The sequence below is a fragment of the Drosophila simulans genome, chromosome 3L, assembly GCF_016746395.2.
Source record: "Drosophila simulans strain w501 chromosome 3L, Prin_Dsim_3.1, whole genome shotgun sequence".
NCBI lineage: Eukaryota > Metazoa > Arthropoda > Insecta > Diptera > Drosophilidae > Drosophila > Drosophila simulans.
In genome coordinates, this window is record NC_052522.2 from 5,713,450 (window position 1) to 5,739,909 (window position 26,460).

The 26,460-nt window shown below is 44.6% G+C and overlaps 1 protein-coding gene across 6 annotated transcripts in view; it reads right to left on the reverse strand.

Annotated features, from left to right (window-relative positions):
* Positions 1–23,663, reverse strand: part of LOC6736924 (protein vein) — a 31,377-nt gene extending 7,714 nt beyond the window's left edge. For all 6 annotated transcript variants that reach the window (XM_016170133.3, XM_039293845.2, XM_016170132.3 and 3 more), the window contains exon 1: positions 21,066–23,663. In XM_016170133.3, the coding sequence (XP_016030579.1) occupies positions 21,066–22,395 (1,330 nt within the window). In that variant the 5' untranslated portion in view covers positions 22,396–23,663. The remainder of the gene's footprint in view (positions 1–21,065) is intronic.
* Between the last annotated feature and the right edge of the window lie 2,797 nt (positions 23,664–26,460).

Consider the following 26,460-nt stretch of genomic DNA (forward strand, 5'->3'; position numbering starts at 1 on the left):
TTCGGGTTTATCCCAATTGTGCAATGTGAACTGCACTTTTCGCTTATTATTTTTGCCTCAAAAGTCAAGTCGCCGATATATACATACGAAGTACATGGATATATATTATTTTGTTTAATCTACCAATACTGGCTGCGAGTGGCTGGCTGAACGAACGAAGGAGGCGATTTATTTTGGCAGCCCGGCGAGTGACCCACATTTGGTAGAAGAAGATGCCGAGATGCTGCTGCCGCTGTCAGCGGAAGTTTTTCCAAAAAATAAAATTCATATAAATTTCCCTCCTTAACCGACGCGCTTATTTATGATTCCTCGAATGCGTTCGAGTGTTATTTATTTGATTATTTTTGATTCATTTTTATTGGCTCGCGACATTGTGTCACTGCTGGATTCTCTTGCGTAGACTCGTCCCCGACGTCAGTGATTTATCGGGCCATAAACAAATACTACGAGTGCGCTGGCACATATGTATATATATGTACATATGTATGTATCCCTATCTTATTTGTCTGGGTAAAACTTAACAATTGTAGCACGCGTCTTCTTCTGGGGCGCGGAGTGACACTTCAATTTACTTCACTTAAGGCTCTGATAATATTTGCATGATTACGCTTCCAGGCAGAGATAAGTGCGAACCACTGTAGTGTCAATAGTGACGACTAATATTGCGCATACGCCGTGTTGTCCTAGGCACTGGCTAAGAATTGCCATTGGGGTGTAATGCAACTTGTCCTTATCAGTGGGATAATTATTCGACAATGGAGTAGTTGTTTACTTTCATTGTTAATGTAGATAGGGTTGAGTGAGTAAATAATTAAACGTATTTTAATGTTCATACATTGCATCCGACTTCCAGGAAAAAAGATACTGTAGTTTCAATAGCACAAGCTGCCTTATGACTTGAACTTTAGCACTAGCATCTACTTTGGCTTATCATGCGTGAATTTTGCCAGCATTTAAAAGCATTTTTGAAAACATTCCAATAGGAAACACGATATGCCGGCAGATATGTTTAAGTTAACCACAATATTCAATACCCAAGCAAACATGGGAAACATATTTCGATTCAGCAACAAACAGGCGAATGATGTCTTTGGCTTTCGCCAGACACAAGACAGGCAAATCAAAGAATATGTAGGCAGTGCGAAAAGATTTTCGCGAGCTGTGAGCTCGGCAAAGGCAGATGGATGTTAATGGGAATGGGGGAATCTGAATCTGAATCTGAATAGGTCTAAATGGGAGATGGCTGAATGCTTGGATGGCTGGCACGTGTGGTTAAAATGCTGGCCAAACTAATAAAACTGGGGAAATAGCAGCTACGTTGTCGCCATTTGGTCGATGTCGATTTTTCCATGTTTGTTTGCGATTTTTGTCTCGTCTTGTTTATTTGCACATTGCGTATACGCAATGTGATTTCCTTTGAAGCGTCGACTTTCCACGTTTTTGTCGCTGGCGCTGACAACTCAAGCAAATAGAGAGACAGCAGCAATAACAAGAAGCATTTCGTGTGTTCTTATGTGAACGGAAAGGGGAGCCACATCCAGATCTTCAACGGCAACAAACAGATGAATCTGAATCTGCTGGGATCCAGTACGAAGCGCAATATTCATGAAGCAGGATGAGCAGTGTAATCTCTAGTCCAGATAAGCGATAAGCACTTGCCCTCGCAGATCTGCGCTATATATCCCACACGCCCCTTTCGCGGTCGATTTGAACTTCCCCTTTCACATGTATTTTTACCCGCTGTCTGAAGCGTTTAATTAAGTCAAGTGAGCGAAGATCGCTGGCCCCATGCATCGCCATCGGCATCAATTGTCTTTCGCCTCGGTTTCAGCCGCTAAATGCCAACAAATTCGCTTCGCTCTATTCTGTCTACCTCTTTTATAGCGCATTTGTTTTGTTTATTTGGCTGCGTTTCATTGTTTGCCGCTGCTCTATTTTCTTTACCCATCTTTTTGCCAGTCTCGTTTCGGTTTCTGTGCGCCCAGCTGTTGGACAAAACCAGATCTGCGATCTCCAACCTCGTAGCGCTACTGCGACTGCTCCATATCTTCCCACATCTTTCTTATCACTTTCTCACGTTCCTCTGACTAATGCCCCCGAAGTCTTATCACTAAGTCAGCTGTTGCCAGTGCTTCTTTTTTTGACTAATGCAGGTGGTGTTGACTCTGCTAATGCTGCAGCTGTTTTTGCAGATAGCAGGAAGCTTCGGATTATTAGATAGATAGATGCTTTAATTGTCTGAGGTTTATATGGCTGCTTAAGTAAATAATTGTCAACATGATTGCCACAAAATGGGGTCTAACTATATTTATTCGTTATGGTTATAATAAAACACCAATAATTGCCGCATACTCGTGCGCTTAGCGAATTTACAAAAATATATCTTCTGTTCACACACAGATTTCCCAAAATAAATAGTCTAGACATCTTCGAGCGTTACGAAAATTTGCTTGATTCTTAACAGATTTATTTTATGGCGAATTTATTTTATTACCTACATATAAAGTCTGAGCAATCAACAAATCTTTTCATTTCGACAACCTTTCTTTACCGTTGGGCTATTTCATCAAAAAAAGTTAATTTTTCCGGACTGAGCTAATTTAACCTGCAATTCCTTACAAATTTGTGCTTATTTTGCTCACATTTAAGTAGTTGGCTTATATTTTTGATAAATATTAAATCTTTATAAATATTGTATATTATTGTACCTAAAATCAGCTGAAAATGCATTATCAAGCAGTGTGTATAGCAAACATTGTACGATATCTCAAGGGTAACCGTAGCAACCTCATTCAATCTGCACCTTATCTATCGATTTACAATCCGCTGGCTCCATAATCACTGATAAATGCTTCATTACGATAATAACGTAACAAACTTTCCACGATGCACGTGATGAAGATGCGTCAACAGAGGATGACAGATGACGTAGCCGGGGTCTGTTGACACTACGTTCTACTACTGTTACCTACCGCTTTTCCCGCTCCTGTTACTGCCATTGCTGTTACTCTCGCTATTGTTATTGTTCTTGTTGCTGCTGTGGCCATTGTTGGTGTTATTGTTTGGGACCACCTCTTGGCATGTTTTTCACGAAACTGTCAAAATGTTATGCAAATATTTGTGCAGCGATTCTATGTAAATTTGTCCGGTATCTTCCACAGTCATTTAGCGCTCTCACCAAATATTTCTCGCTGTGCATAATTCAGCTTGTTGTTTCGTTTGTTTGTTTGTTTGTTTGTTTGTGCTGCCTGTGTTGTTTGTGTTGTTTTCCCCCTTTTTGTTGGGGGCGTGTGAATCCAAACAATGCGGCAGTGATAAAGCCGATAAGCCCGAAAGGGGGCGGTACAAGGAAAACTGCGGTGTTTGTTCTCGGACTTCAGGGTTGAACATACCAGTTATGCTGGGCTCCTCAACTTAAACTAATAGTGCGTTCTTGGCCAGTGAGTCACTTCATTTATCAATGGCATCATCACTAACTACTATTACCTAAACGTGATATCAGCTCGAAGATTGCATTGTCACATGATATCTTTAACAATCTGAGATGACTAACATTTGGAAAATGCTTCGACTGCAAGTCGAACAGAAGCGCCAGTGATTAGGTAGTTATGGAATTTTTTGATAAGCTAGTTTAGGAATGCATACTACTGCTATTATCAAAGAATATATTATTTAACAAAATAAAACCATACTGCATTTTTTTTTGCCTATTCTAAGCTACACTCTGAGAAATTATTTTCAGTGCTGATAAACAAACTGCTTGGCTGGATTTTCTGCTCATGTTGACAGCGTGTGATATTTTCCGAATGCAATCCAGTGGGTGTCTACATGCGCCCAAGGTTAAGATAGTTTGCTTTGTTCCCCCTGACTCTTTGTCACGCTCACTGTCATCAAAATCCCATTCTTATCTGCTATCGTCTGCAGTGGGTATTTTTGTTGGTATTATTTTTACGACTTTGTTTGATTAATGCAAATCGAGAAAAATTGCAACTTGCAGAAGTTCACCTCAAAACGATTCACCCGTGCTGTCCGGAGGCTTCTGGGGCTTCTGCTCGCTCATCAGGCACTTCGATTGGATTGGGAATCGTTGGCGCACAAAGCGCCTGATTGCTGATAGCCATCAGGGCAGACCCCAGAGCAGAAAGACCCAATACCCGGAGACACGGAGACATGCAGACATGGACGACAACGGGCCAGGTCGAAGCCATCGGGCCAAGAGCGCGACGACCGACTGCAATTGTTTGGCAATGACAAAGCGCACCTCCCAGCCGGGCCAAGATTGCCAGACGGCGGCACTAAAAAGGGGGGAGGGGGGGCGGCAGCTGCAGAATAAACAAACCATAATTAAGTTGCACTCGCCACAGATGCAGATGCAGATGGAGCTGGCGGCTTAGTCGTTCACTAAGTCAGTGAGTCAGGATGAGGACGCAAAACGTGGCCGATGATCTTAATTCTTTTTAAATCGATCAATTTCCCCCGACGACATTATTTTTTATGCCTGCTGGCCCATCCCCACACTGGACAAAAAGCATTTTTAGTTGTTTAAATTTGGGCAAGTATATAGTTAAAGATTGCAACATTACTACTACATTTAGTATTCAAGCCAAAGAAGTAGCTTTCTGGGCAATGAACACCATACTTTTGAAATCCCTAAAACTTGTAGGAATGTACCAATTAGAATCGTGACAATTACAACGATCTGATTATTTCTCACAGTGCACTCCGAGGTTGCAGTCGTGGCCTCGTCTGGATTTTGAGTTACGTGGGTGAGCTTGGCCAACAAGTGGAGTGACTAAGCGTTCTCTGGTCCTCTCTGCCTCTCTGTCCGTCCGTCTGCATGTCCGACTGTCTCCGTCTTTGTCAGCTTATCGCGATGGAGACGCGCCCTGGAGGCTCTAAAAATAGCTGAAGAATTACTCAAGCTATGCAATGGCTAACTCAATAATAAGCCACCATCAGCCGGCATCATCCTGGTTATGATAGCCAAACGAATCTAGAGCAAAATCTTGACCGAACCGAAGTTAACCCAATTTCAGGTGAATTGCCGTAAAAGGAAAATGAGCACATTACCACAAGACAGAGAAAGGTAGCCAGAGTGGTGGAGTGTCGAGTGGAGGAAAAGTTGCCACTGCAGTTGGCTGGTGATTCCTCATCCTCATCCACATCCTCATCCTCATGACGAGCTTATCTTAGACACGTACTGGGATTTGAGCCTGACTGACATTTGTCAGCGCTGTGAATCCTTCAGCTTGGAGCTGCTGATCTGCTGAGCCGACAACTTCAAAGTTTTCCACAGCCTTCTTTTTCTTTGCTTTATCAGCGTGAGAAAATCTGTGCCAGAATCGTTTTTTATTTCGCATTGTTTTGCTGGCGTGAGGGGCGGCGGGTGGAAACGGGAGAGAGTGGGTCTGCAGCTGGCCCAAGAAATCGACGACCTTCAGCGAGCGGGCCTAACGGTTCACACCCACTACCCACCCAGTCAGCTGGGCAAAAAGCCCGGGCAATCCAGCACCTGGCAGTTAAATTTGGTGCATGTTCGCTGATTGAACACAAATGATACGGAAGTTGCTGCTGGCCGGGCCAACTTGGTATGTGTAAAGTTCTCACGCTTTGGCCACTTGGATTACCCGCCAGATTACATGAAAAGCGCCTACACTCGCGTAGCGGGCGCATAAATCAGCTGAGCAGGAAAAACAAAAACAGCAACTGCAGCAACTGCAACTGCAGCAGCAACTGCAACTGCTGCAGACCAGAGTTGGCAGCTTTTGAAGTTGTACGCACGCCAAAAGCGGCTTAAATGTCCAAAAGTGGGCAACAACTGCGGCAAGCAACAACAGCACTCGGCGAGTGGAAAATGTGAAAATGCCTGGAGAAAAGCAAGGCAAGAGCAGCCAAAAGTGAACTTCAGCTATTTGTGGGAACTTCTCGACTGCAGTTGCACTTTTCCAGTAGTAGTTGGCAAGAAAAAAAAATAAAAACAAAAAACCAGAGTTGCAGTTGGTAAAGAGACCGCGAACCGAAATTAATCATACGCACCATTGAACAGCGATGACGCAACGAGCCGGCGGCTTTCTGTTGGCCATGATTCGCTGGCTGTTCCAGCTAAAATATCAGCACTCATCAACGGGCGGCAGCGGCAACAGCCACGCCCACAATTCTTGGAAAACCATTCGGCAGACGGCAACAATCTGTGCAAATATCTATACTTATCCCACATATATACACTCGAAATACATATACATATGTTTAAATGGGCGAAAAATCAGCGGACTTAAATGTGTTGGTGTGTCCTATTATTGCAGTGCCGGAAAATGCGATTCACATTCGAGGTGCTGCATTTTCCATTTACTTTATTTACTTATCGAGCTCTTAATAAATTCATCTTTCGAAATACTTTCTGTTTACAGAGTCGGCTTGGCTCTGTTTTGGCTGTCGAAATATTTATGGCACTGACAGCCTTGTGTTCCTCTGCATTCTGTCTTGTCTTTTGGGGTATATTTTCCGCGAAATCCCATTTGCAGTTCATTTAACTGCAGGCGATAAATAGGCGGCAAGGCCATTCGTTATCACAGCTCATTAGATTAGATTCACATTTATCTAATTTGATTCTTGCTGGCGTTTAGTCGAAGGAAATAGTTTATAATTATTGCCCAGGGAACCCCTGGAAAATTTCTATATTTGCTAACAAAATACTTGAAATGCCTTCGCAGAATTGTTGTGGCTGCCAAATCTCATCAAAAATTTCTATGAAATTTAAAAATATCTGTCTTTCATACATTTCCATGACCAAAGCTAAACGATGTGTTGAAAAGTGGCTACCCAAAACAAGCTTTTCAATTGAATCAAATTTACACTGATGTAGAACCACTCGAAATAGTAACGCCTCAATAGGTTCAGTCCCAAAAGGTTTCCACACCCAGTCGAACAACCAAAGTCAATATCCAAATTCGAAACGGAATCAACATTGTTGCCCGATTTCACTGATGGAAGCGTACGAATCCGAAGCCAAATTCAAATTGCACAACTAGCCAAGAGAATCAACGAAATTTGTTTAAACAACTTTGCTCGATGGCTGCCCGTCAATCATTTGAGTGTGTAAAGTTTTTTGTTGCGAAAAGAAATTGCCTGGCATCGATGAAAAGATATCTCAGAAATCAGAATGTTTGCCGCCAATCGTTGGCTTTCCGGCCACAAATGGAAAATAAATAAATAAAGTGCCAAACTATTACAACATTTGTGATGTTTATTAATACGAAATTAAGTAGCTGCCGTTAACAAGCGGCGCAGTCGGTAGGTCAGCCCCCGACAAGGGATCCCGCCGCTCCACCGGCCCACCGATCCACCAAACCACCCAACCGACGATCGATTCACCAAGGTGTTGTTTTCGATGGATGCTTCGGATGGGTGGGTGGGCCCACATGGACGGACGCTGGCCCACAAACAGCGCTTTCATCTTTTCGTAATTAGGCGAGCGCTGAGACTGATAGATAAAAAGATAGATGGACCGATGGATGGAATGGATACAGATACAGCTACAGCTACAGCTGCAGATACAGATACGGATCCGACTTGATGGTGCTTTGTTTATGGGGCAGAGCGCTAGACAGATGAAAATTAAAACACCAGCCGAGAAAATGTTTACACATACGCTCCCAAATATCCAATCCATTGACTTGTATTTCTTAATTTTATAGAGTCTTGGTAGAATTGATTTTTAGATTTCAACTATTTGATGACAAAGATGGGACAATCGTTAAATATTAAATATAAGAAATAGTAGAATATTAAAGCACTCCTCTATTGGCCTGTTCGATTTTTTAGGAACCCTTTAAAGCTTCATTAGTTGTAAGAAGCTTATGGCTTCTATGCAATGCTTTAATACGTATTTTTATGGCTGCAAATCAAAGATCGTCAAGCTTTAAACATTGGTAAGAACATTCAGGCTTCGTCTAGCTGGCCTGTTTGAACCAAATTCAAACGCCAGACGTGGTGGCCACCAGCTGTCGATACACACACACACACACACATACTCGGTGGCAAGCACACAGACGCACTTTCAGCAAGCCAATTGGAGTCTTTTTTTTTCCACAGTTTTTTATTTTGGAAATTCTAAGGCTTTTGTGAGCTGGACGTGAGTGTGTATGTTGTTGGTGCGGAGAAGCCGGCGGGGGCGTTTATAATTAATTGTAATTGTCGTTGAAAGATTAATTTGGTTGCGCTTCAATGGCGCTTCATTGTCGGCCCGATCGGCCATTGTGCGGGTGGGGAAATCAATTTTATATAGTTTTCTAGTCCCGCTGCAAATGAATAAGTGAGTGAGTGAGTGTGCGGCTCTGTGGCACTGTGTGTCTGCTTGTTTTTTGTTTTGTTTCTCCGATTGCAGACGCACATAAATGTATATTTTATGCTGCGAAAAGTGCAATCAAGTGGTTAGAGGGCTAGGGGGTAGCACCAGCACACAATCTTCAAAGGGGCGACGACGGCCTGCTCAGCCGATCCCCTCCCAATCCTCCACAGCCGCCTCCTCCGCAGGCCCATTGAAATGGAGCATAAAAATAGTGGCTATAAATAAGAAAAGACCCTGCTGCTGCTACTGCTGCTTGTTTTCGGTTTTTTCTCCTCTTAAAATTTTTTTTTATTTTTTGGATGGAGGTGCGGCTGCATTTTCAAATCAAATTCAAAGTTGTTGCTGCCGAACATTTCCGCAGATCAAAGTCACAGCTTGACAAATTCTGTGGAAAAAAGCCAGCTGGTTGCCAAGTCGCTGCTGCTAATTGCTTTCATATCAGTTCCCCAGACTCCGCTGAATCCCCCGGACGCTCCGGACGCTCCAGACTCTCCAGACTCCCTAGACTCTCCAGACTTTCCAACCCCCCTAAGAGAGATTCTTCTTTCTGATAACGACACCCCCGAGAGATGGTTGCTTGTTCTCCACACCTGTAATTATCACTGGCCAAAAGTCTGACTCACTGATGGAAGTTTTTCGGTGGCGAAGCGGGAAAATCCAGGTGTGTGGGTGGGCGGCTGGGTAATTACCCTTTGATTTCATTAACTCCATTTTCTGCCACCCTCCGGTCGTCTGGCTTGTTTTGCTTTTTCGCAATCGAGGCCGACAGGGCGCCAATGAAAATCGCGGCCCTTTGATCTCTTCGCTCCCCGCTTCTCATGCTCATCCATATGCCGCGCTCTCCTTTTTCTAGTGCCTAACCAACAAACGTGGCGCCACGGAAAGATCTTCCTCTGGTTGTTGCAGCTCTAATTAGGCACACTTTTGTGTCTAGAGGGAAATTTTTGGGGGCCAGAAGTAGAGTGGGAGATGAGTGCCATCAGGGTCTTTCTCCCCTTTTCGGCTTGTCAGACGTTGTCGTCGCGCCGTCGACAGTTGTTGTTTAAAAATAAATTGCACATAAATTTATGAAACATGAAAGATTTCAAATAAATATTTCGTCATGTGAGAACTTTCCTCTCATCTGATAGATTTCCACTGCGCACCTCTACAAATCATCGATCCAACGCAGTTTCTATGGAAATATTAAATTCCGAAAATTGCCAAAAATTGGCATATTGTTTAGACAGATTTTCCCCTTAGCAGGAAGCTAAACAGAGCTCCAATGGGTGCCGTAAACAATAAATGAACTAATTGCCAGCGACATATAAACAAAATCTGGCAACATTTGCAGCCCCGCGATTTGCTGCAAGGCAGCAACAAGTTGTCAGTTGATGCTGCTGGTTGCCAGTGGCAAGTGCAACTCCGCTTCGCTCCTCTTCTTTTGCCGGCCAATCATCATCATTAGCCATGGCCATTTTTGGGTAAATAGTGCAACCCTCTTTGCATAATAATGTGGATCGGCGAGCGCATTTGGTGAAAAGCGCGAAACATGCAACATTTTTGTGTCTAAATAAAGATGCGTTGCGTCTGGCAACATCGACTGCAGCAGCAGCAGCTGCAACTGCAACAAGAGCAACTGCATCAGCAACCCGGTAGTTGCTGCCTGCCTGGGTAATCGCCGCTCGAAAGTGGCCACTTCACATCGGGTAATCGTTCCGCGATCGAGTGCAGATCGTCGAGGGGAAAAGTATGTTATTTTCGGATGGGGATAAGCAGAAGGCACCTTTGGTTATCATCAAAAATTACGATCATTATGCGACACTCGTTGTCACTGAATAGTCAGGCTAGTTAACTAGTACTAGGTTAACTGAGTTATAATTGCAATTCTATTACTTTTTGATACTATCTCAAATATACTTCCTTGTCTATCTATTCTATTGTGCCACTGGTATATAAATTGATGATATTAAATCACGTAATTGTCCCCAATTCCGCACTTGATAACTGCACGTTGCTATTTATAACATTGCCAATAGGGGAACTACTTTTGCCGCAAAAAGTACGAATGTCTAGTCGGCATTACTCAGTGGGTTTTTGTGTCGGAAGAGCATCCGAAACATAACTACGTCATGAGCGTAAAGTTCGCACATTTCTTGGAAATTTGCGTGTGATAGTCACGATAAGATAACTATCTATCTATATTCTTTCCGTCAGCACCCACATATCGCTGGGCACGGCTAAAACATATGTATATACTGGTTATCTGATTCCGATTTTGTCTTCCACATTCGGATCCGCTCATTTGCAATCACATCAGGCGTCAGCCGGTCGAGCAATGGCCCCCAGAAACCACATTTTGGTGTGATTTTTGTGATTTTGTGAGTTTATTTCTTGTGTCAACCAAAAACGAGAAAAAGCCTAAGAAAAATGATACAGAAACCGAGGCAAGTAAGGCGAAACAAAAACAAAAGCAAAACTGTCATAGGCTGGCTAGCAGATTTATAATGGGGCGCTCGACAACAAGTAAATGACTCGGCAGCGAATCGCGGCTGCTTCAAAGTTTCGCCCAGTGCGCGGTGGCATCATTAAAATGTAAAGAGTTGTGCGCACAATTTCAGCTGGGGAATTTATTTTATACGCAGCGTGGGAATTGCCCCTCAATTGTTAAGCAGGCGCCAACAGCAGCAGCGCACAAATTCTCTGGTCATTGTTGCTATTCGGCCGCCGTGTTTCCTTTGCGCATTATAAACGCATTAACTAATGTCGAAATAAATAAACAAACGTAAAATGTTTTGGAAAGTCTTGGCTTGGTCGAACGATCAATGAGCGAGCATAAAATAATCGCCCTGAAGAACAAGCTAACAACTGAGAGGGATAGTTTTAAAGATAAAACTGCACTTTAATCCTTTCTCTACTATGAATATGTATAAGTTGTAAAAGGATGTCTAATTATTTTCCGAAAATCCACCTGCTGCATTGCTCATACGCACTGTTGCCCGCGTCGAGGTGTCGTCGCCACCGTTTGACGGTTTCATTGGGTGAGAGCGTGTCGAGCCAACTTTATGGTCTATGAAACGATCAAAAGTTTCTATGCCATCCGGCTTAATTGCAAACGCAAAAGCGTGAAACAGTTATCAAATGCCGTTAACTGCTCACTGCCGCACTATTTTCCCAACCCAAAACGATACCCACGTGTCCGCTCGACTGCAACTAAATTGGCTGGTACTTAAGATCGCCGCCTCACTGCATCTGCCATCCAATTCCGAATCGATGGCGATGGCTTATCAGGATCAGCAGTGGCGAACTTGGATGAGCAGCCAGCCCGAGGGCATGGCATGCAAATTGAATTGATGCTGCTGCAGCATCTCAGTTTCTCGTCGGCTGCATGCCAGAAATTATAGCATAAATAGCTAAGAGATTCGGGCTCGAACTCGGGTGAAACAGGTGCCCAAGTCAGTTGGCAACACGTGCCCAGGGCGATGCTGCATCTGGCACTTCAGCCCCTCCTGCTGCTGCAGCTCGATGTGGCTAAATAATTACGTAATAAGTGGTTGGCAGGAGGCAGCCGCTCCATGGACAGTGGCCAAGGCAGGAGCACTCGGATGGCCGACAATTGCCCGGCTGTCAGCCAAAGTATGCCAAGAATTTCAAATGGGGAGCGAGCGGAGTGTGGTGGTGCTGCATGGCCAGGTGAAAATGAACTGAGATGAGCGTGCAACCTGCTTGTGAGCCGCCTCAAAGTTAATCTAATAATTGAAAGCTGGTTGCGGGAACAATAGGGTGGGGCAAAGGAACTGGTATCTGGTATCTCAAGAGATAAACCACTAGCTGAGTAACTCGCTGATGAAAATTGCCAGACCAATTATCTAATAACTTAAGTCAATCTAAAAGTAGACGGATTCTACTTAACTGAAAACTATCTCACCCATAGTACAAATTCTAATTAAATTATGTTCGTCATTGGCACCATTCTATATATGACACAAGCCAAGCAAATCAAATAGAACATGGTTGATATAGTAATTTGAATTGTAATAAAATATTATTGAAGGTTGAAGAGAGAACCGAGGACATGGTCTTTTCATAGACAAAGCCACATGTAGCCTCTGAAAGTTATAACCAAATTGTCTGTGATCAGCGCGATGTTGCTGCTGCGCCGGCAACATGTTGCTGCAGCTGCAATGTTGCTGCCACAACAGCCAGGCCATGAACACACAATCAATAATCGCATCGATAAAGATCGTTAAACGAAATGTTTTTATTTCTGGCCCCGACTGCCACGACAATTGCCGGCGAGCAGGCCACATATATGAGTTATGGCAACGTCCTCGTCCAGCTGCTCCGCCTGCTCCACCTTCTCCCGCCGCCACACATGCGCAATGGCAATGGCTCACCTGACTGAAAGGCAACACAGCCCCTCCAACCTGGCCACCTGACCCCTTTCCCCTCTTCCCCCTCCCTCTTCCGCATCCCCAGTTTGCCACCACTTCGCCCCCCTGCCATTCCAGATGCAGTGCGTCTGGCGCGTTGTGCGGTAAATACGCTTTATGGGCTCCCGACAACGGCAACAACAACGACTGCTCTATGCTAATTACGTCATGGGGACGACGCTTCGTACCTAATTTTGCATTGTGGGAACCGAAAACTGGAAATCCAAGATACCCCCGATTGCGTCCGCCTTGCATTTTCCAACTGCGGCAATAAAAAAAATGGGCACTGCTGTTGTTGTTGCTGCTGCCGCTGTTGCGCCGCAGCACCCAAACAAGCAACAAACAGCGGCAGCAACTGTTGCTGTTGCTATTTAAGCAAATGTGTCGCAGCCAAAGCCAAAGTCGCCGTTTGCTGCCAGCTGCACAGAGAGAAAACTTGCAGTTTGCAAGACAGCCAAGAATGTTAATTTGAGATAGCAAACTAAAGTGTAAAATTATCTTGATAAGAAAACATCTGAAAGAATATAAATATGCATTTACATTACATTGCAGTAGATATATTGTAGATCCAGATTCTAGGACGCATTTCTCTCAGTGTGCTGCTGGCGTCGCTGCCAATATCGACGACTTGGTTGTCGCATATAATGACTTTTTCGACTTGCAACTTCTTGTGGCTTTGCGCTTTTTTATGCTTTATGCGCTCGCTTTGGTCTCGTCGGCTGGTCAAGCATGTGGCGATGCTGATGTTGCAGTTGCAGTTGCTATTGCTGCTGGTGGCCATTGGATAGTTTCTAGTTGCCTTCTTTGTTGCAGGAGGCAGCAGCAGCAGCAGCAATTGCAGCAGCAGCAGCAGCAAAAACAGTTGCTGTTTGTTTGCTGTGTGTGGCATGCAGCGACTACTTGGCCACTTGTTGCCTCTGTTAGCTGTTATTATGGTTGCTGGTGGCAAGTTGAAATCATTTTCGTGTGTGTGAAAATATTTTGCGGCAGAATAGCAACATTTTGAATGCTGGCTGCACAAGCAACATGAGCTATAAGGTCTAACGAATAATTTCTCATTTGAGAATTCTTTTATCTTAAACGTAAATTAACCAAAATAACAGGAAGGGTATATAGTTTTCGGTTCATCGTAGGCTGAGTTTTCCAATAGGCTTTTTAATTAACCCCCTAGATTCCATCGTTTGCAGCCGAGCCGCCTGTCAACTGAATTCTTGCAACGCGTTTGACCATCAACAATGCAAAAAAGTGAACAAAAACCGCCTCAATTATGACGCATTATGTCAGGAACTCGATGCTGTTTTCATTTTTAATGAAATATACTCATAAATGTCGTTAAGTGCTTTGCCAAATACTCGTCGAACAAAAAATGCGAATTAAATGCGCAAAAAATTACTTTTAGACACATTTAAATACCATTTAAATAGCTTTTGGGGCACAAGGTGAAGCCGAGAGGCTGGAATTGGTGGCCAACCGGTGGCAGTGGCGACTCGAGAGTCGAGATCCGAGATGCGAGAAGCCTGCCACAGCAGCCACAAATTTGTAGCCAGCGGCGACGAATAAAATGCCGCACAAAAACAAAAATGCTGCTAAAAATGCAACTCCAACTTGTCCGAAATGGCTTTTGTGTGTGCCTGTGTGTGTGTGAGTGAGTGTAAGAGCACACATACCAATACGCGGACAGAGTAGAGTGTCTGTCTGTGTGGGCCAAACAAAGCTTGGGAACCAAAAAGGCCAACACGCGCTGAAACGTGGTTAAAGTGGCCATTGGGCAGGCGCGCGCGTTGACCGGCGGCAATTTCGATATAAAAATTTTGTTTTAGCACACGGTCACCTTGCCGGCCGGCGGAAATTCACAGGGGGGCGGGGGGTTTTAAGCACTTCAAACTGCAGATTGGGTGCAATTTGGCGGATGCTTCCGCTAATAAAACACTGCTGCTTCTGCTTCTTCGTAGCAGAGCATACATCAATTTTGAGGGCCAGTGGGCCGGAGGTGTTCTGGAATTTCCGCTGGCTAAGCGCTGGGAAATCCAGGTGTGCTCTCACGCCAAGTGACGAATTCGTCATAAGGACACGGGGTCAGGGGTCAACGGGGAATTTCCGGCCAAACATGTGGCCCGTTACCTGTCCGTTACCGCTCTAAAAACAAAAACTGACTCCTCGGGGCGGTCGCAGATTAGTCGATTTTCCCACGCAGGTAAGTAAAATGCCCGCTAACTTCTGCACTTTCAATAAAATGCGTAAAAAGAGTTGTTAGGGAATTATTGAGTCAACACAGGCGCGTCGATCTGGCGGATTAAGCCATTCGGTGGAGGCAAGCAACTTCATGCGATTATGAGCGGGAAATGGACTAAATCGTCAGCTAAAAAGAAAATATGGCTCCACAGCGACGGGGGGCAAGACGCGGAGGCAGGGTGATTCGGAAGATCCAGAACTGGCTGCATATTTGCACACAGAAAAATTACACAAATTCAGTCAAATATTTACAAACAAGAAAGTGTGTTTGTAATACCAGAAGGTCTTAAAAATCAGAAGCCTGCAGATGAGATTGTGAATAATTCGAGATATTTTCGACTTTCCACCTAGTATTTGTTCGCTGTGCACACATGTGGTCGATATCAAAGGCAAATTTCTCAACTTGCCATCGCGAATTCAGAAGGCAGACAGAGAACAGAGCGATCCGGCGATGGCGATCCAACGATCCAAAGATCCGACTCAACGACGACGACGACCAGGATGGCTTGCAATTTGATGCAGGGCGCTGCAGTTGGGCAGGGGGTGACAGACAGTTTAATATACAGATACAGAGGAGGTGCCCGCCTTGATACCCGATCCCCAACCTGATCCCCATCCTGATCCCCAGATCGAGGAGGTGTTGCTGCCACTGAAGTAGATAGATGAGCAGCCGCTCGCTCGGCTGGCATGTGGAATTATTAATGTTTGATGTAATTAATGCGTAATTAAGATAGCCAGTCGAGGAAAGGACAAGGGATACGCGGTCAGAGCGGTCAGCGATCTTGAACTCCGCTTGTTTTAGTGGCTAGTCACTAGCCTAGTTTTTCAAAAACTAGTGGTAAACGATTTTGGCCAACTCCTCCCACCGTTTTAAGATTTTTTTTAGCCTCCCGAGTTCAAAGCGCCAGAGCCGCCAACGCAAATTGAATTGACTTGGCAGCCGAAAAAAAAACAAATTTGGAATGCGACTTGCTGGGAAGCTCGTGCTCCCAAGCCAACCATTAGCTGTGAAAATGATCCATGGGAAACTAATAATGAGTCCAAGCCGTACGAACCGAAATGATTTTTCAAATATCAATCAATTTCAATATCTATCTGTGCGTCGGTCGACTTGGCCGGTCGATCATTCGGACGGTCATTCGGTTGGTCGCCGACTTTTTGGCCATTAATCTTGGCCGCGTGCGCAACTGTTGAAGCGCTTTTTTGTTTTTGTGGAGCAGAAGGTGGCCGAGGGCAGTGCGATTATGCGGGCAGAAATTAACAGCCAGCCAAAACAATTAGTCCGTCCGAACACATCTCTTATCATTTATCTTTTTACGAATGGCGTTTCGTTTTGTTTTTATTTTTGGTATTGGGGAATGTGCCGCAAGTGCCGCGCAAATTAACGCAAATGCTGAATGGCTAATTGAGGTGAAGTTTGCCAAACGGGGGGCCATACTATACTATACTATACTATACTATATATAGATACTTATAAATAGAAACCGAACTTCGGAGAGTCATGCTGTGACAAATTATCATATATCTTGGCATTATTTATGGTAGGGCATTTCATATTCGCCCTGGTCGAATTATGTAGATCAGCCGCTTGAGGAAGCGCCACCTGAGGGGGCCTTTGATATCGCGCCGACACAGATCTGGATGGACCCATTGATGGGTCCAATGAGAGACCTTATGAATGCCATTCGGTTTATCCATTTCGGCGGTACGTTGCATATGCAATGCAACCGGCAATCAGATTATGTCACATCCGCTGCTCGAGTGCTCGAGTGGATGTGGATGGATCGGAACAACAGAGGGGCTCATTGATCGCCAAGTTTCCGTTTTTTTTCGATTTTCCTATCTGGCCAAGATTGCTCCATTAGCGCCACTTGGGAGGATGGACCAGAAAAACCCGGCTGCCGGTGCAACTGCAAATGCAAATTGCAGGCAGGGCTAACAAGCGAGCAGATTTTCTAGTTGCTTGATTTTTCGAATTTACTTTTTTTCGGTTGCCGGGGAGGGGGACTGGGGCGTTTTGTTTTTTTGGCAAGCCTATGGCGACCAAGATGTCTTCCTACTCTCGAATGGCTTTCAGCTGCGTGATGTTGCTGCTGCCGATGTTGCTGTTGCTGCTCTGCTGTCGGCGCGGCCAGAAATAGCATAAAACTCATAAACGAGGCAAGCGAGTCGAGTCGCGAGGCAAGGCAAGGAAACATGGCATGCCATTTGAAAATTTCATTTCGTTATAATTTTCTATTTCCCGCATGCCAAACGGCCCGCCAGCCAAGTCCCAAGGGGCCCCTACACTCGCAGAAAATACCCACAAGTGACCCTAAGAATTGGGGGTGCCTGCGGCAAATGTTTGCCCTTATGTTCTAGATGAGATACTTAGGAAAATCTCAGTTTGAAATCTCAGTTTGGAATGAAAAAATTGGTTAAGCAAGTCTTCATAGTTAAGTCATGGACATAATTCAAATAGATCTTGTTTTTTCTACATAGTCAAGGCTTCTAGATTAATAAAATTTATTTGGAAAATGATTTTTTCGAGTGCCAGACACTAGTGGGTAGTCGAAAAGGGGGCGGGCTGGGCTGGTCTGGTCAGGGAGCTGAGTCAACCCCTTTACACTTACTACCTAAACGAACCAAGGTTCGTCATCTAGCGCCGCCATTCATACTTAATTACCAAAAAAATGAGATAAAAAAAGAAAAACAAAATTAACTAGAGCCATCGCAGACAAGACAAGAAGACTAACGAAAACTTGTCTCTTCTCTGGCGTGACGCTAAATGAGCAAACCGCCCCCCACCCACCGACGTGGAAAATCTTATGACCAGGTAGACCAGACACCCCCCACAAAAAGAAAAAAAGATGAGATGAGGAGATGAGCTGAGAAATGATGAATTGTGGGTGCCGTTGGGTAAGTTTGTCGCTTCCACTCGTAGGCGTTGACCTAAATATGCGAACTGCGCTGTGTCGCTATGCTGCTGAAAAGCATTTTCCGCTCTGGCGTTTTCTTTCTGTTTTCCGTTTTGTAATCGCTTGCCAAACACCACACAACACAAAACAACACATTTCCCATTTTCTAGCAAGTGCAACCGGAGTGGAGAACCCAGAAGAGAAACCGAAACCAGAGTCGCAGGTTATCCATGTCGACTCAAGTAATGGAATCCCAGCAGTCAAGGTTCTCTGCGGTGTTTCTTGCTTTTTTCCCAGTTGCGAGCTGTAGAACACAACACACACCAGGTATTGCTTTTCTCAATGAAAAATCTTTTCGAGATTATTGGTGGTGCTTTGGCAAGGTGACAAACTACAGACCGCAATGAGAAAATGAATATTCAATGCTGCGTGCAGTGACAAATATCTATATTATTATATAATGCAGCGGCAAACATTTAAATATATACGTATACTTTTAGTAAGCCATATAATTAGTTTTGTGTCAGCCACTGCCAGTTTGTCTCCGCTTTCGGATGGCCAAGCAAACCAGTAAGCAAATAAACCAAACCAAACCAGCAAACAACAAACATCGGGAGCTAAGCCGATGATTCTGCTTCGCGACTCCAACTGCTGCCAGATCAAATCATGTTTTATGAGCAGCTAATTTACTTAACACCTCGACAACAACAATGGCCAGCACAGGCGAAGAACAAACCGTAGTAGCCCCGCAGCTAAATACAAAAGATGTGACTTTATTTACTTTTCACATGGCCCCTTCTTTGTGTTTTCCCTGCCACAAATTTTGTTTTTTTTTTTCGCATATTCAAGTCACACTCTTGCTGGCGGCGACTGACGTTCACGGCGTGGGTGTAAATTGGGCATAAAATGCGACCAGTTAATTCATGATACTACCGATTCAGTCAGGTTCGAAGGCATTTTAATTGGTTTCAAGCAGAGCGCAAGCTGCGTCGTCACACGGGGCGTATGCATAATAATAAATCCCTTCCCTTCCCTCGCGCTAATCTCGTCTTTGAGCCACCGAAAATAGTTCAGGTTGTAAAATAACCGATCCGAGTCAGATTTTGATTGATCTGAACGATTTGATTCCATTTCTCGGCTTTGATTGGACTATAGATTTTAACGATCCGGCTGACGATCTTCAGGCTTTATGGCCTCATATGCAAATTGGCCAGCTCTTGGCCAGCGAGGAAATTGGCAAAGTGAAAGGAGTTGGCAAAATTCGGTCTGCCGCTGTGTGGGTGTATTGATTAGTATGCATTTCGATGAGTAATCGATTTTTAATACACATTTGCGTGTAGAACTGCCAGCTACCAGTTGCGAATCGATTCCCAAGCATTTGCTGCGTTCGCAGTCAAAATAAATCAGTCGGGGCAAAAAGTAAATATCCTGTTAATGCTATATGTTCATTGATGAGGTCTGTGAAGTCGGCGAAAAGAGAGAGAGAGAGTGAGGGAGAAACAGAAAGAGAGAGAAGGAAGCAAAGGCCAGAAAGTAAATAAACACCAGATAATAAACCCAAAAAGACAAAGCGCGAGAGAACAGCTGATTGCAGCTGATTTCGATGCGGGGGGAGCTCCGAAAAGGGTTGGGTCTTCAAAGGGGTATACATATGCATGTATGTTCGTATGTATATGTGACCATATATCTGGGGATCTTGGGAACACCGGAGGGGGGTTTCTTTTTCTCCCACTCCGTGTGCGGGAGCCATGACGGAAGAGCCAGAAGCTGAAACAGCAGCTAAGGAGCGATGTGGAGAGAGAAAATGAATTAAAAATCTAATTGCGCCCGCGATGAAACAAAGCACACAATCCGAGAGGGAGAAGACAATAAAGACAACAGCAACAAACATAAATAAATAAAAGGAAAGGAAGTTAGCTCAAGGTAGTCGAAGTTTATATGCCCTGCCTAGGGTTCAAAACTATAATATTATATAGAATGTTAAATTATAACATCATTTCAAATTTTATAAGCCATATTTAAAAAGTCCATTGAAGTTTCGAAAAACAAATTTCTACCTTTGTTGCTAGCCAAAATTGGAATACCCCCTTCGAGGGTGTGAAGGGAACCCATGGCAAAGGCGGGGGAGGCGGCGAGGGGCGGGGCCGGGTGATCGCACTTAGTCGCATTACAGACGCAAAACTCCATGAACCGCGACGCAAGAATAATTACAACAACAGCAGTGGGAGAAGAACGTAGGGTTGGGTTGGGTCTGCCAACCGCAAAGGTCGAATGCAGACAACAACAACAACATCAGCGAGAAGAACAAGAACAAGAACAACAAACCACCACGATGACGATGACGTTGTGAGTTGCACATTGGAGCTAAAAAGACGGGCGGACAGAAATGAGTTTTCAAAGTTTTTCCCACTTTTCAGGAGGATGGTAAGTGAGTAGGGGGGTAGGGGAGATAGGGAGAAGAAGCCGGGAGCAGCGAGCAAAGTTAATGCGAATTTAATTAAAATGTGCAACTAGCAACAGCCGAGGCAGCGGCAATAATAAATTCTAGATGTGAGCATTTTTGTTGCACAGCAACCAAATTGAGCCGGGCACAAAGAAAAGAATACAGTAGAAGAATCCGAAGAAGACCAGAGCCTAGACTTGCAAAAAAAAAAAAAAACAACAACAACAAAACTGCAATCGCACAGGCGCATGCGCAACGTTTCCCTGCATGTGAGTGTAAGTGTGTGTGTGTGGCAGTGGTGTGAGTGTATTGCATAAAATTATTTCGGTCTGGTGAATATTAGCAGAGCGTGAAGTTGGCAAATAAGAAATTCAGCTGCAAAAAGCAGCTAAATTTCATTAAACAACAACCAGCAACGTGGAGAGTAGAAAGAGCCAGCTGCCACTGCGCAAAAGAGACGGCAAGAAAGAAAGGTAATGGGAGGAAGCCGAAAGAAAGGTGGCGAGAGAAAGGGAGCAATTTTCGGGAGATTTTCATATCATGTCTTTCAGTTGAAGGCAATATTTCCGAGATTTGCAGACCATCATCATACTCATAGTGGGTTCAATGATCGGTGGCTAACTTTTCTTATCAAACCCAACGAAAATATCGATTTGGATTCATTTGAATAATACTTTCGTTTAAAAAACTTATTCTAGGCCCACCCTTTAGGTTTAAAATCGAAATCCACTCACTATAATTTTCGCTCACAGCCGTTTCGACCGCTTCCACCACTAAATGTGTGACCCTCATGGGCTGGCCGAGGATGGTGAAGTTGCCTGGATTCGTCTGCTGCACGAACATCATGTAGGATATATCCGACGCCTGCTGCAGATCGTTCCCGGAGCGGAGCATGCCCCGCGGCATCAGTCGCTCCCTGTAGATGTCGCACTCGCCGCTGGAGTTGCTCAGCGCGAACTGCAATCGCACCAGAGTGGGCAGTTGCAGGTCGTGCTGCTGCTTGTACACCTTCTCCACCTTCATGGTGGCCGAGAAGTTCACCCGCCGATCGGCGGACATCGACTTGAAGACACCCTGGAAAACGGTGGGCGCCGCAAAGGCCAACTGGGCGGGATCCCGGGCGGAGCAGTAGCGGTTGTATCGCTGGTGCTTCTGCTGGTGCTTCCTGCGCTGCTGCTGCTGCTGGTGGTGCTTGTTGCCGCTCTTGTGCTGATGCTGCTGGCGCTGCTCCTTGTGCTGATCCTGCCGCTGGCGGCGATGATCGCGCTTGTCCTGCTGCATCTGTTGCCGGTGGCCGGTGCGCTGTTGCTGCCGGCTGCCGTTGGTGTTGCTGCCATCCCGACGACTTCGCGCCGCCAGCTCCGGACTGTGATCCTCCAACTGGCTCTCTGGCATCTCGTAGGACTCGATGAGATAGCTCCGCACCGCCGGCCGACTGCTGTAGTTGCTCGGCAATTGCGCTATGCTCTCTGGCTGATGTGGCAGCTGTGATGGTTGAATGTGGCGACGCATTTTGCTGCTCGCCGCCTCGCTGGGCATGCCATTGTATAATAAATTATATATTTGACTATTGATTAACGTATTTGGAACTTTTTGCATTGACTGCTGCTGCTGTTGCTGCTGCTCTGGCACGGCAGCCACATGTTGCTCCTGCTGAGCGGGTGTACTGCTGCCGGCGTCGAATACTGTTGCTGGCTTTAACTTAACATTGCTACGGCTACTAAGACTATTGCTGTTGAGGCTGAGCAGCCTACTTAAGATATTGTTGTCGATGTTGCTGCTGCTTCTACTGCTGCTGCTACCGCTCTCGGCGGAGCTTTCACTGCTCCCGCTGCCATTATCCGAACTCAGTGGTATATAGTAGCTGCTTTCTTCGGCACTGCCTTCCCATAATCTTGGAAGATGCTGCTGCTGCTGTTGTTGCTGCTGTTGCTGCTGCGTCGTCGCCGACGACGACAACACACATGTGTTTAGTAGCAACATGTAGCTGATAATTAGCAATATCAATGGCATTAGTTGCTTTTTTGTTTTTAGACTCCATTTGCGCAAATGTTGCGCATACATGGCGTCCTCCAAAGTTGTTGCTGCTATTGCCCCGACTTTATGTACAAAATCTCGATAGCGAGTGTTGCTGCTGCGCTTTGCTGCTGCGTACTGCTGCGTGATGCTGCTGCTGCTGGGGGATTGGTGTGTCCTGTGTCCTTGCAATTTGCCTAAACGTGACAAATGTAAAATTCGCTGCCTCGTCGTTGTGGCTTGTCGTATTTCCGTTTATCCTGCAAATACTTTCGATAGTTTCGTAGCATTTTGAGCGACAGCAGGGGCAAGAGAGAGACGGACTGTTCGAGAGCGAGAGAGAGGGGGATAGTGTCTTTCGGACTGGTCTAACACACTGTATGCCTAGCATTAATTTATGAACACTTGGCCGCACTCGATAGTTGCTGTTGCTTTTGATGTTGCTGCTGTTGCTGCTGCTGCTGTTGCTGCTTATTTTGGTGACTCATTTTTGTTATCTGAACAGAATTTCGCCGCGTTTCACTTGAGCGATCGCTAGGAGTCGACGCACGGCCACGCCCCGCTGCACGCCCCCCCAAATTGGACGGGCCTAAGGTCGCGTGGCGTTTGATTTTTCCCCCACTTTTTTCGTAGCGCTTTTCTTCACGAGGCTTTTCACGCGCGCGATCGTTTCGTATCTCCTCGATTCGGGTTCGGATTCGTATTTGTATTCGTATTCGTTTGTGGGGCTCGGATATTCGTACTCGTATTCGGCTTTAGCTTCGGCTGCCGCTCCTGATGCTGCTGTTGCGTTTGCTGCTCTTGTAATTGTAATCCTCGGCGCCAGATATACGATAATGTTTGTCTGGCCGTATACGCGATCTCTCGCCTATATAGCCGTAGTCGCACCCGTAGTCGTAGCCGTAGTCTGATTCACGAGTCGTCTTTTCTGGCACACACACCGCTGCAGATCTCTGATCTCTGATGACGACGACGACGACGACGAAGACGACGATGATGATGGGGATGGCGATGATGATGATGGTGGTGATGGTGATGGTGGATGTTGGACGGCGGATGGTGTACGGCGATGATGATGTGCGATATAGCAGACGCGGACACTCACGCGTATCTCACGGATACGGATACACGGACGGGGCATACACAACACACACGTCTTCTAATTTTAGACAAAAGTAATTATAAAAGAAAAAACAGAGCAGAGTGCGCCGCGTTCAGCTTATACGCATATATATCTTCTACTTTGGCTTTGGCTAGATATATGTGCAATACATATATACCCGCATCTGCTGATGTATTTGTGCACCTTTTCGATGTCTGCGTGCTCACTAGCCGATTATATAGAAAAGTCGTCGCAACAGTCGGCTCTAGATGTATATATATATTTTTTGTGCATATATAGTATATGCAACATGGGAACGCACACAATCACACGCGCTGGCACGAGAATCGATCGTTTTTGTTTTATATATCTGTGCGTATATATGTCTATGTGATAAGTACATATACCAAGTGCAGGCAGAAGTTGTTGCTTCAGCAGAGCCAAGATCTATGAAGATGCCCCGGCTGTTGTTGCACTGTTGTTGTTTTTATTGTTATAGTTGCCACTGCTGTTTTTTTTTCATTCATTCCGCAAAAAGTCCGCTTTGCCGGGGAAAATCAGCAATTGCACACGCTTAATGAAAACGAAAGTCCTTTTACACGTTCGATCGATTTGTGTTGTTCGATTTGCTTGGTGGGTCACTTCGGTTACTCCAGCTGATGAAATTCGCTGGGAACTTTTTTCTTGAATATTAATAAATCAACGATTTTTCACACAGAATTTCACTGATTTCAAAACACTCCACTCGGATCTGCTGTTGTCTGGGTGATCTTTTATCAACGCCCTCAGTGAGTATCTGAACAATAATAATATTTGGCTATCTTTCGGATTGCCGACAATCGCGCGCCCGTTCCGTTGCCGTCGAATGGTTTCTGCGGACTGTCGGTGGAAACTAACTGATTGTGTATGTTGGTTTAAAATTATTCTTTTCTCTGCTCCTAACACAGGCGGAATTTCGTATAATTCTTTTTTTATTTGGGCGAAATCGCTCTACGGAGCGGCACAGGTCTGCTCGATTTGACGCCGCGAAAACGACTCAAACGTATCTCACCGATGCAGAGCAGAGTTGTAGCATTCACAACGTATCTCACGGATACAACTCAAACGTATCTCACGACTCAAACGTATCTCACTGGTCGGAATTTGTTCGACTGCGTTCGGCCGTGTTCGAATATCTTCGGCACGCTCTTTTCGCTCAAACGTTGAGTGTTTTCTCCAACGTTTTCTTCTCGCAGCAACGCCAGCATTTTCTCAACCCTGCAGTTTTCTCTCAACAATTTCGGGTGATCCAATTCATTACTTTATATTAATTACTTAAAGGCGATTTGTGGTTAACAATTGGGATATTTAATATGGAACATCAAGGTTGGCACGAGACCTTTAGTTATTCGAAAACACCTCTAGGTCTCTAAAAGTATGCTTCACAATAAGCTAATATCTCTAGAGATTGCTCTGGTACTTTTATCCTCTAATTCTCTAAATCTTTAAGGTTCTCACCACTTCAAATAACCTTTTTTTTTTTTACCAAATTTAGGGTATTACAACATATTTTGTAGAACAAAATCCGATTTACTCTCTCTCTCTCTCTCAAACTCCCTTTTTTCCTCTGCTGCAAGGATAATTTCTTACCGTAATAAGTCTTACAAAAAACTAGAACTTCTAGAAAAACTTTTCACACCCACAACGTATTAAAAAAATATCGTCGTTACAAGTTAAAGTTAAAATCGAACTAGAATGGAAATCGACCCCGTTGACGTTTAAATAGGCGTCTAACGACGATATAACCAATCCAATAGATAAATATAGATAAGGGGACTGTTTCCATTGGCGTTTGCTCCCATTTCCAATAAGTTACTCATAATCGTCGAGCTTCTGATAGGCTGATATAAATGATTACCAGTCGGAGGGTCTTTAAAAATTATTGCTCATACGCAAAGAGTTCAAGTCCTAGTTCAATGAGTCATTCCAAGTAATTGAATGAAAGAGGTGCGTTTATGCTGCGTTTGAATAAGTTAAATGTACTGTCGGCGATTTTATCTAGTTCAAGAAAGTTTGGATTCATAACTGATCTTAGATACCATCACAAACAATTTGCCTAAATGCAATGAGCAATATGTTAATAAATTTCCGAATTAATTCGAAATATTTATTCCTAATCGATCGATCACAATATGAGAATCTTACAAAACTCGTCAATCTCAATTTAGTTTTGCTTTCATCCAACAGATCTTAACTCAACGCTTTCGTTTGTTTTGACTTCGGTTCCGGATTTCCTCCCGTTTTTGATATTTTCTTATGATGACTGCGGCGGCGAGTCGTCGTTCTTCTGGGGGCTCAGCTTTTTTCCCATGATTATTTGCTTTATTGTCAAATGTCAAGCCCATAACAGCGACTACAGAAAAAACAAACTGCGGCAGGTGATTCCGTCCAGCGCTTGGAAGTCGTGTAAACTTAACGTTTTTTTTTTATTTTGTTTCTTACTTGCCCCAGCTGCTGATGTTTCACTCGCTGTTGTTGTTATTGTCAAACAAAGCTTCCACTTGTTCTACGCACTGCGCATAACAATAAAAGAAGCTGACAGAAGAAAAAAAAATAAAAGAGAAAAAGCATAAAAGGGGAGCTTAGGTGGGGCGGCAGTGGTGTGGTGACAAGTGCGACAATTGTAAGAAAAGCCAGAAGCAAAGAAGGGTTCAAAGTCGGCCACTTGTGACGGAGTTGGGCCAACTTGGTCTACGTCATTGCCAGTTTCTGAATGAGCGAATCAGGTACTTACCCTACTTACCGCCAGCTGATAAGAGCGCAAAAAACAAAACAAACGCTACCAAATGATAGTGTTCTTATCGATTGGGCTAACTAGTGTTCCTACGCAAAAAGCGCCCGGAAGCGGAAATAAAGCTCGACACCTGTCGCCGCTGCTCAGCGATCAGCGTTCAGCGTTCAGAGTTCAGAGTTCGGGCAGGTAGATTGTCTTCAGTTTGGTAAGCATATATTTGAAAAGCTGCAAAAAGAGA